This window comes from Falco rusticolus, chromosome 6, assembly GCF_015220075.1.
Source record: "Falco rusticolus isolate bFalRus1 chromosome 6, bFalRus1.pri, whole genome shotgun sequence".
Classification (NCBI taxonomy): domain Eukaryota; kingdom Metazoa; phylum Chordata; class Aves; order Falconiformes; family Falconidae; genus Falco; species Falco rusticolus.
Genome location: NC_051192.1, coordinates 16,172,206 through 16,183,329, shown reverse-complemented (window position 1 = coordinate 16,183,329; position 11,124 = coordinate 16,172,206). Strand labels below are relative to the sequence as shown.

The window sequence follows — 11,124 nt, the reverse complement described above, 5'->3', positions numbered from 1 at the left end:
TGGCATTACGGCATTTGCCTTCCCGAGTAACCGTTACGCGTGATGGAGCCCTGCTTCCCTGGGGATGGCCGAGCACCTGCCTGCCCGTGGGAAGTGGTGATGAGTTCCCTGCTTTGCTTTGCTTGTGTGCGCAGCTTTTGCTTTACCCTTTTCCCCCCACCTTTCCATTTTCTTGTTAGTATTATTGTTATTATTGTTGTTCTTACCTCTTTATTCTGTTTAAATTATTAAATTTTTCTTATCTCAACCCTTGACTTTTACATTCCTTTCCGATTCTCCTCCCCATCCCTCTGAGTAGGGGGGAGTGAGCAAGCGGCTGCGTGGTGCTGGGTTGCTGGCTGGGGTTAAACTATGACAGCTCGTCTGGCTGAGTTCTGTGCCTGATCACCCCAGCGTGCGCTGTCCTCTCATTAAATGATTTTCTTAGCTTTTTTTTTTTTTTTTTTTTTTTTGTGTAATTTCACTCTCTATCTTAAATGCGAGTGCTCCAAGCTCTAAGGGCTAGCAGCTGGGTGTCGTGTGTGTGTGCGTATTGTGTGAGTACATATGTCAGTGTGGAGATGCTGAAGACATTAAGCTGGAGTAGCTCCAGGTATTGAAGCAGCCATATGTCTGGGCAGGATGCTGGGGAGACTGGAGGGTCTGCAAATTGGATACTGGGGATACTGGGAGGTCTAGAGAAGCTACTGGAGGGATTGTGGGATCTGGGGGTTGGCTACTGGTAAGGTTGTAAGTCTGGAGAAGCTGCCAGAGAAACCCACTGGTGTGTGTTTGTGTCTGTGCATGAAGCAATGGGGAGACTGGGGATCCAGGACAGCTGCTGCAGACGTGGCCTAAGGCCAATAACGGGAGAAATCTGTTATGTATGTATGTATGTGTGTGTGCGTATACATATATATGTACCTAATTTCCACTAACTTTCACCTGACTTTCATCCTAATCAGCCAGAGAGAGGAACAAGATGAGGTCATTGGTCCTGACTGTATTTGCTTGAATGATTTTTGCCTGTGTCAATCCATGTGGCTGGACATCTACATATGTATATATGTTATATACATGTTGCTTATATGTGTGTGTGTGTGTGCCTGTTGGGAATCCATGCTCAGCCTTGCTCCTAGATGGACATGGGGCATAGAGCTGTAGTAGCCTCACCTCTGCTGGGTTTGGTATTTGGGGCTACTGGATCTGGCAGCTCCGAACAAGGACAGCATTACCTTTTCATCACACTAAGGGCTTACACGTATATTTTACTGAACAGGCATGATGCACTGGCGCAGCAGAGGAAAAAATACATTGGGAAAATCCTTAAGGAGCAATTAAGCCCATCCGGGCTTTAGCTGCTAAATTCTGCCAAGCCCTTACATTGTGCATACTGAAGCTTTATATACATTTATGATTTAATCAAGTTTGGCGAGTTTTTCACAGGATCATCAAAAGATATCAAAAGACACTCCTAGTTGCTTGCCAAGATACCAAATCCATGTGGGTTTGCTCCAACAGTACCACAGGGGGTACTACGCTTTCAGCAGCCCCCACGCTTCACCCCACACCGTAACATGTTGCTGTGCCATCACCATCTACAGTCACTGTGCTGGTGGTGGTGATACAGCCCTTTCAGGCACTTTAAAATGAGACAAAAACCTGTTTAAAAATACTTTTTATTTTCTCCAGTCCCCACCGGCACTCAGAGGCGACCTAGGCAAAATGCAGTCCAGTATGGCTGTTGAGATGGTCTACCATGTATGCCCAAGGAGTCCAGCCAGGAGAAATGGTACTTCAAGGTCCATCCTGTAGACAAGGCCAGAGAAGGGGCAAGAAGCCAGCACTGCTATGGCATAGCTCAGGCAGACCCAAAGCTGAACTGAAATGAGGCTTCTGGTGATGGGCTGTGGAGGGAAACCCATGGTGATGCTGGTCAAGACCAGGAAGGCTTGTTAGTGCCCTCAGGGCCCTTACAGGGCATGCATAAATTTTTCAAAGAGCTGTCCAGAACACGTCAACATGGGACCTCAGCAATGAGCGCGAAAGCATCCCAGCTTCTGGTACCCTGAGGTACCCCAGGAGGAATTCCCCTGGAGATCTGCTCTTCCCCTGCCAGATCACCGCAGAACAGGAATCCCCGAGATGAGATGGGGGTGGATTGTGCAATTCAAGTAAATGGAGATTAAGTGTGAAGTTCCATGTGCTGTCCTCATTTTGAAACCCTTGTTGGGTGCCTGACTGCAGCTTGCTGATCTCTGCTATCTGGTTTATGTGAAGCACGTGGAAGTGCATCCACAGATGTGTTTCTGGTGAGAGAACACTAATATTAGAAAGTGGGGGTGGGAAGGGAAAAAAAAAATATCTGCCTGATCTATTTTTTTTTCTCCTTTTCTTCCCTTATCTGTCTGAATAAACTGTATTGGTTGATTTGGGATTCTGATGACACAGTATCTGCCCTCCTCTTTGTGGAGGCAGACGGAAGGAAGTGGGCTAGAAAATGAAATATCAGCTCCTAAAGTTGGGTCAGGTAAGCCAGCGCTATGCTGCAATGGAAAGGATGGTAGTGGTTGAACTTCACTACAAAAAGGAGACCACTACTGGCTTTGACACACACGGGATAGGTCTTTGAGAAGGAGAATTCTTGTGTTCTGTCACCGTGTGCATCCGCCTAAAGCAGCAGAGAGGTCGCCATGACTTGTGCCAGCTATGCTGCAGTGGTAAGTAGTTATATTTGGTGTAAGCATTAAGATATACTTGCTGCGAGAAAAAAAGGAGAATGCAGATCCCACGATGCTGTAACCTACAAGCAACCCTTTTGGTCTTAGTGGGAGCTGAATTGGATGCTAAGGTTGTCTGATACAGCTTTCTGTCCTGAGCTTTTGCAAATGGGTGTGATGCTGGAGTGACAAGGAGGCGATGGACTATGCCGGTTTTATCTGTGAAGGTAGCACTGCTGTTGTGGGATTTGGAGGGACAGTCCTTTTCTCAGACAATGTGCTATCAAAACTGTGCAGTGAATGTCAGTGGATTTAAGTTTCAACTTTTTCAACCTGGGTAGTATTTGCAGCACTGTCAACTCCTGTGACTTTCTTAAAAGCTTTGCATTTATCTGTCTTCCTAAATTCTGCCTCCTGGAAATGGCTCAAGAATCTCAGATTCCAGCAAGAAAAGGGTTATTTCCAGCAGGTGGCTGCTAGGTGGCCAGCCTTTCCTGTCCTGAGAAAGCATATGGCTTTCTAAGCCTAGGCATGGGGTCAGCTGAGGCCTTATCCCACCTCGCAGATCATAAGACATCGCTGTTTGGCTGCGGAGGAGGACCTTTCATAACTTGTTGGAGAGATGCTCTTCTTGGTGCAGAGTCAACTATGAATTAGAATTTGCACCAGAGTTTAGCATCTGTTCGTGATGGGTATTATTAACATCGTTGTGCCATTTGCTCATGCTGGCCCATCTTACCCAGACATAAGCATGAAGATGGTCCAGGCTAGTCAAGACTCTGCTTTTTGTGCTCTCTCTTGACTGAACAGAGCTAACGACACCTGTCTCTCTTCCAGTTCAGATCACTGCTTTTGGTGCTGGTCCTCGCACTCACTGTAAGGTGCTCACCCCGTGGGAGGGTAGTTCATGCTCGACCGAGCAAGGACAGTGGCTCCCTGAGGCTAAGTGAAGATTGCCTGAACCAAAAGGATCTCAAATTCCCTACAATGGTGAAAGTTAACATTCGTATCAGCAATTCAGATCATACCTTTAGGATGGTCCATGATGTCAGGAACCGGTCTCTTGCTCCTTGGGATTACAGGTAATGGTTTAGTTGTACCTAAATTGCCAAGGCTGTACTACACAGATTTTCTTGGTGGTGAATGATGGATAGTTCTCAGCATATGCCTGGAGTTCTGTGAATATTGCAAACAGTTCTTGACACATGCTTACGTTTTGATGTTGAGTTAGATTTCTCCAAGAGGAATGGTTTGCAGTGCAAAGGGACATCATTGGAACAGTTTCTAATCATTTTGTCCATCTTTGTCAGTCATAGAATCAAAATCATTTAGGTTGGAAAAGACTTTTAAGATCAAGTCCAACTGTTAATGTAGCTCTGCCAAGTCCACCACTAACCCGTGGTTTTAAGTGCTATATCTACATGTCTTTTAAATACCCCCCGGGGGATGGTGACACAACCACTTCCCTGGGCAGCCTGTGCCAGTGCTTGTCAACCCTTACAGTGAAAATCTTTTTCCTAATCTCCAGTCTAAACCTCTCCTGGTGCAACTTGAGTCCATCTCCTCTTGTCCTGTCACTTGTTATTACTTGGAAGAAGAGACCAACTCCACCTATCTACAACCTCCTGCCAGGCAGCTGTAGAGAGCGAGAAGGTCCCCCTGAGCCCCCTCCTCTCCAGGCTGACCTCCCTCATCCCCTGCATCATACTGTCCCATCCCCTTCCCCAGCCCCCTGCCCGGCTCTGGACATGTTTTGCCCCCTTGGTGTCTGTCTGGGAGTGAGGGGCCAGAACGGACCCCAGGGCTTGAGGGGCGGCCACACTGGTGCCCAGCGCAGGTCCCTGCTCCAGCCCTGCTGGCCATGCCATCCCTGACACAAGCCAGGATGCTGTTGGCCACCTGGGCCACCTGGGCACACAGCTGGCTCATGCCCAGCCGGCTGTCGACCAGACCCCCAGGCCCTTTCCCACCGGGCAGTTCCCAGCCACTCTGTCCCAAGCCTGTGGTGTTGAGTGTGGTTGAAATGATGATGAAACAAACTATTCCTCTAGAAAAAACAAAGACGTCAGTACACTGTATTTTTACATTTTCCTAACTGAAAGAAATTTTTGAATGCTGAAATTAAAACAAAATCAAAGAAAAATGAATAGTCCATTTGCAATCAGTTCTGTATTTCACCTAGCTCCACTGCATTCATCAACTCCCAAGGAACGGTCTGGCAGGATTATGTTCTCAAGATTTATTCAATTTCTAGGGATTCATTCTAAAAATGTTAAGGATAAGGAAATTCTTTGCCCATGTCTCATAGTGAGGATACACGGGTAAATCTTATGGTACTTCCATGGAGATAAACCAGAATAACCTGCCAAACCGTGTCATGCAAGTGCATAAGACACATTCATGTCCCCATTCCCAGGCTCGACGAGGACCCCAACCGCTTCCCCCAGGTGATCGCTGATGCCAAGTGCCGCCTCTCCAGCTGTGTGAACCCACTGGGGCAGGAGGACCACAGCCTCAACTCTGTCCCCATCCAACAGGAGATTCTTGTCCTCCGTCGGGAGCAGCGGGGCTGCCTGCCCACCTACCATCTGGAGAAGAAAGTCATCACTGTGGGCTGCACGTGTGCTGCTCCAGTCGTTCGCTACCAGTCCTAGTAGGAATTAGTAGGGGAGGCGACACTGGGAGGAAATATCTCCTACAAACATCCTGCTGGAGAAATCCCACAGTCGCCTTGCACACCAGGAATTCAACATGACATTTCCTTTCCAAATCTGAGCAAATTACCTCTAGAAAACAGTGCTTCTTGCTGTTATTAAGCTATGGATTTTAGAATGGGAACCACCAGGAGCTGGGGATGGAGGGAAGATAGAGGGATAGAGGAAAAGTGTTATCTGTGACTCCAAGCAGAGAGAGGGTAAAGCAGTGTGGTTGGGGTTTTTTTGTTGGGTTGTTTTTGTCGGTTTTTTTGGGGCTTTTTTTTGGTTTTGGTTTGGTTTTTTGCTTTTTTTTCAAAATTGTGGCTTATATCAGTTTGGTGAATCAAATGAATCATACTTTCAAAAGTTGTCCTTGGTAGTAAATTGCCCTAATGTATACATATCAACCAGGATGGCCACAAAAAATTCCTCTTTCTTTACCTTCTCCCTCCCTTCCTCACCTCCTAGCCCCTTTTCTGTCTCTGGCCACCCCTGCCCACTAGTGTGTTACCACTGTAAATCTGACATAAATGCCACTGGCCCTGATTGTCATCACTCTCTGGGTTTGTGTCACTGCTGCTCCATGGGCAGCAGCTGCTGGCTTATTTCAGAGCATTTTGGGAAAGAATTGAGTCCACTTGCACTGAACGTTAAAACAGCAAAGTACTAATGAGTGTGTATATTTCTATTTATATCTTCTATTTATGACTGTATTTATGGCTTTGTATGTGCTCAGAGTATCAAAAAAAAAGGTAAATGTTGATCTGTATTTATTCAATAACTTAGCTGCTGAATAAAAAATGTATTTTATTTTAAAGAATATTGGTTTATGGTAGCTCATAATGAAAGCAGACACAGACAACGGGTTTGTGCTGCAGTAGCACTGAGAGATTTCAGCAGAGATCAGGCTTTTTCCGGTGCAGTGGTATGAGTAAGAGGGAGTGCAAGAGAACTTGGCCTCAGTGGATGAAAAGATGCAAAAATGGGCTGAAAGTGGTGAAGTGAGGTTATACAGGCAGCGCTGGGGGAGCTGGCAGCAGAGCCGGGTTCTCTAGACCTTGGGGATGATCTCTAGGGATGGTGGGAAAGGAGGTGGGAGACATCACATTGCAAGGCTGCAGCCGGAATTTGGGATGGGGGTCTAGCCTAGTTCATGGGAGCTGGGAAAGGCCTGTCCTGTTCTCTTCCAGGCAAGATGTCATCATTATAAGCAACCTTCTCCCCCACCAGCTGGATGGTTGGCTGAGCGGGAATGCAGGGCAATGTGCAAAGATGGCTTCATCTCACTGCTTTGTAGCTAGCCAGATATTAGGTGTTGGGCTTGAAGTGATTGATGAGGATCCCTCCACATCAAGGGAACAAGGAATTGTAGTTCCAGGGCAGGGTTGCCTGCTGAGCTGAGGTGTCCTAACACAGGAAAGGAGGAATTGCCCTTTCTCTCCCTTAGCTGCACAAGGAACACCGCCTAGCAAGGCTCACTATTATTTTATCAGCTTGCTGCAGTGTTGCTTTTTTTGACATTACTCATCTTTTGTCCAGAGCTGAGCCAGATTCTCAGACCTCTGAGCTGGTTTCTGCTGGTGGAGATTTTAAGCCTGTATATATATATATATATATAAAATTATTTAAGCCTTGTTCACCTGCATTTAAACCAGGGTAAACCTGCATGCAAACATTCTCATTATTTCATTTTGGCTGCACAGAAGCCACTTCAAATTAGATCCACCTGGTGCAGGTAGACCCTGAGCTTCCTCCCCTGAGTAGGTCAGACGAGTTGTTGGGTCTAAATGACTCTTTGGTGCTTGTTTATCATGTCTGGTGTATTCCCTGCCCTGTGGGTCACGGGGAGCCAGTTCAGCAAGCTGTGTGTAACCAGGTGGGGAAACCACCTCATTCAGTTACAAGCATTTGTACTTATTTGTGGCAGCAGCTCTTTCGTTATGACCACCAAGCTCTTGATGTGGTGGAGTGCAAACCCATGGAGGCGTTTTCTGCTCACTTTTGTGTAACACCAGCTCTCCTCTTACAGTAACTGCTGACCAGGAAATCTCATGCTGCACACCTCAGTTCCTTCTCCTGACCTATTTCCCTCTCAACAAACCTAGCTCAGGGGGTTGTCCTCGCTTGTTTTGCAGGGAGAAAACTAGCCTACAATTCCCTCCTCAGACATAACTGCTTGGCACTGGGTTCATGGCAGCTGAACAGGTGTACGCTCCTGTGCTGATGCTCTGAAACACCCATCAACTTACCCTAAGAGTTGGTCTACCTGGATGAATTATGAAGAGGCTAATTAAGCAAATGCAAAGGTAGCTAATTAAGGAAGTTTCATCTATGGGCCGTGAGGTTTAGCAGCCAGAACTATCAACTGCAAACCACACACCTCTCAGTAAGGCATGCGCTTGTACGTGGGGATTGTTTCTAATAAAAGAGGCAACAAGGGTTATTTCCTTCTAAAGGCATCATTCTTAGAGTGCAGCTGGTTGTAAACATGGGTTGTTATTTTTTAGGTGCTGGCTTTTGTGATGAGGTAGGTGCTTGGCTTTCATTTCCAGCAATCTAAGAACACGGCAAACAAGTTTATACTTCTTGTAAACAGCACAGTCATATCACCACCAAAAGCAAGTGCTGTTCACGGCCGAGGACCAGCCTTTGCTAAAGGCTTTGCTTATTTTTGTTCCCCTTGCAGCAATGGGCCCAGTCCCTGGATGCCCAGCTGGGAATCTCTGGCTCTGAAATGTAGCTTAGAGCAGCCTTCTGGGACTCGGTGGTTTTACCAGGAGAAGAGACACAGCTGAAGGTGTAGCAGCAGTCACACACCATCCTTGTAACCTACTGGGCTAAGAAGCCTACTGTCACAGGTTGGTATCTGAGCCTCATGGCCTTTCCTATTCCTTTCCTCTACTGATTGCTGGTCACTAGCCTCCTTTCCCTGTCCCTTTGCTCGCTCCTCCTCTTGGCCATGCCTGTTCTGGCAGTTCAGGCAGGGATTACGTTGGGTAGCAGCTCTCATGGGATGTTGGAGGGAGCAGAGACCCCTGCTTTAGGATGGGCTGGGGGGCACAACTGATGTCGGGCTAGGTATATGCCTCCTCCCAGACTTGTGCTGTGACCTGTGAGTCAGGCTTCTTCGGACAGGCGGATACTCCTGGGGCTGTTTGAAGGGACTCTAGACCAGGTCAGCCTTGTTCCACAGAATCATTGCTTTTAAAAGGGCACAGAAATTAAATATGTAAAGAATACCAAGGTTGCAACCTAAAAGGCTGAAACAACCCAAGAAATGTGTGTGTTTGGTAAGGCAGAGGAGCGATGGTTTGAAAATCCAGAAGCTGATGTGGCTTATTGTGAGTTAGACCTAACAGACAAAATTTTAAGGGGATGAGCAATTTGCTGGTCACTCCTCTGGAGATTTGTGGTTTGGTGCCAGGATGATGGGTATAGGTGATGAGGTGAGTTTCCATATTAAATGTGACTGCTGGCTGTCCTGGGATATGGCCTGACAGATCAGACTGCTCCCATGTCCCCATCATGGGGTAAAGTGTGAGACTTGCCTTTGTCCCCTTCCTCTTCTTCTTTGCCCTCTGAGATTGTTTTTAACCTTGTGCTTAAGAAGAATCTAGGTGAGTGGGCCCAGTCTGCATCTTCTACAGCATGTTACAAGGCGGTGATATTTAAAAAGTCCTGCTTAAAATGTCTGTGATTGCCTGATGCTGCTTGGCAGACTCAGAGCTGTGGGTGGGGGTGGGACTGGTGCTGGCTTTCAGGAGCTGAGAAGATGCCAGCCAGGCTCAGCACCAGAAACAAACCACTCTTTCTATCTTTGATACTCACAAAACCATTTTCCATCTTCGCCAATTATTGTCCATTCTTCCAGGGCTGGGTAATGGTAGCAGTTTCGAGCCCTCAGCTCTTCAGATGAACCCATTCCTGCTTTCTGTGTAACTTTTGATTTATTATTTCTTCAGAAAACTAGCTCAGTTTTCCCACCTTTTTCTGTAACTTCCACAAAAGATTAAAAATATATTTGATGCTCTTTGGGTGTTGTGGACTGAGTAGGCTCTACTCAAACCCCTGCTTTCTGGGCATAGCTTTCCATGAGTGAGTTTTAGTGGGTTTAGCCATACAAGGTGTCCTGTTAATGTTTTACTTGAATTCTTAGTAAGCACAGTATGTTTGTATCATGATCAAGGTTCCCTGTTCCAGTAAATGTTTATCTTCTCTCTGACTTGCCCCTATAATTTTTTGGGGTTTGATTTTTATTTCAGACTTCTGAAGTCTGTACTCCTGACCTCTTTCATGTCATAAGGCTTGCCAGACAGTTGAATAAATATCTTTTACAAGCATATGGTATCTGTCCAGCTTGCTTTGACAACTAGCAGTGATAGCATGGTTATCTGATCATTTGCTACACAAATCCAGTCTCAAACTTCCCTTTCTGCTGGGTTTTACTATCAGGTTGCCACGCAATCCAGCTACTGAACCGCTGCTGCTCAGATTTTGCAAACTGATGTGAAACTGAGACAGAGAACAGCACTGGACTGGAAACCTTTGTGCTGAAGAGGGTTTTGCAGCAATGTTCTTACTCCACACCTCCCCATGATATCATTAAAGGACATCAAATTAAGCAGGAATTTGTACTGAAACTCTCCCAAATAAGAAATGACAGGTTTTACCTGTTGAACCTCAAAGTGATAATAGCTGTGCAAGGGTGAAAGAGGGGTCCTACTCTCTTTGGTCTCCTATCGTGATCATTGTTGGCTGTAGTCATGAATGTTTGCTCAGAGGAACAAAGGCACCAATTAGGCGACCTCATGGCAGGGTGCACTGACTTTGAATTATTCTGCACCCTTCCAACTGAACACAGCAATGGGGAGGAAGACCTCTTAGCTCATGATGCTAGGAGTTAGGAGAGAACTTGCAGGAGGAAAGAAAATAGCCCTCTGGCCAAATGAATCCAGGTGATGAAACAATTAAACGGTCCTGCGGGAGCATGTACAACACCCAAGCGGCTCACAGAGGTGAACATAAACTTGGCTTGAGGCCAAAAAAATAGAAAATGGCTGTGTCCTAAGGCACAGATTTAATTGGGTTGGCAAGTGGTCCAAGGGAGAGTGACATTGCTGGAAGGGCAAAGTGTCTTTGCAGCCTGTCCACAGAAAGCTGTTAGTGTTTTGTTACTCCAACGGTTTCATCTCTTGCTGACCTGCTTCTGACTTTTTCCACACAGTAGCTCTCAGCATTACTAACTAGTCTCCATTACTCATGTGCCAACCCCAGCTAACAGCACATCACTACCAGGTAATAAAGGGTGGGACTTACTGTAACTTTAACCGTTAGAAGTTACTTGGGCTGCTGTAGACAATTTGCCAAAGCTCTTTCTATAGTAAGTGGTAGGACATGGAGAGTTTATCTAATGGACAAGGCAGTCAGCTCTAGTTCAGTCTTCCTGGACTGATATAATTTATATAACTCCTTGAAAACCTCAAAGGATGAGTGTTCCTTGATTTTTTTTTGTTTGTTTTGTTTTTTTGTTTAAAGTCTGTTCCTGTGCTTAATATTCTTGGGACAGTCAACTGGGGTGAACCTCAGGACTTGCAGGGGACCTTAAGGAAGAGTAGTTGGAGATAAGGTAGGAAACAAGCTAAGTTCGGGTCACATATGGGCAAAGTTCTGTCAGTGTTTGAAGGAACAGGAGTTCATTGCCATTGCAGATACTGTGATCACTCAGACTT

General features: G+C 46.2%; 1 protein-coding gene across 1 annotated transcript; it reads left to right on the top strand.

The window, feature by feature from the left end:
* Positions 1-283: 283 nt before the first annotated feature.
* On the top strand, positions 284-6,172 carry LOC119150554 (interleukin-17F-like). Its single transcript, XM_037393147.1, has 4 exons — positions 284-2,291; positions 2,431-2,699; positions 3,537-3,781; positions 5,116-6,172. The coding sequence occupies exons 2-4, from the start codon at positions 2,673-2,675 to the stop codon at positions 5,351-5,353; spliced, it is 510 nt and encodes a 169-aa protein (XP_037249044.1). The 5' UTR covers positions 284-2,291; positions 2,431-2,672; the 3' UTR covers positions 5,354-6,172.
* Positions 6,173-11,124: the final 4,952 nt, after the last annotated feature.

Bases quoted from the DNA above. Each gene is read 5' to 3' on its own strand.
- LOC119150554 (XM_037393147.1), top strand. From the start codon at position 2,673: ATGACTTGTGCCAGCTATGCTGCAGTG. The intron at 2,700-3,536 runs GTAAGTAGTTAT...TCTCTCTTCCAG, and splicing joins GTGCCAGCTATGCTGCAGTG to TTCAGATCACTGCTTTTGGT. The intron at 3,782-5,115 runs GTAATGGTTTAG...CCCCATTCCCAG, and splicing joins CTTGCTCCTTGGGATTACAG to GCTCGACGAGGACCCCAACC.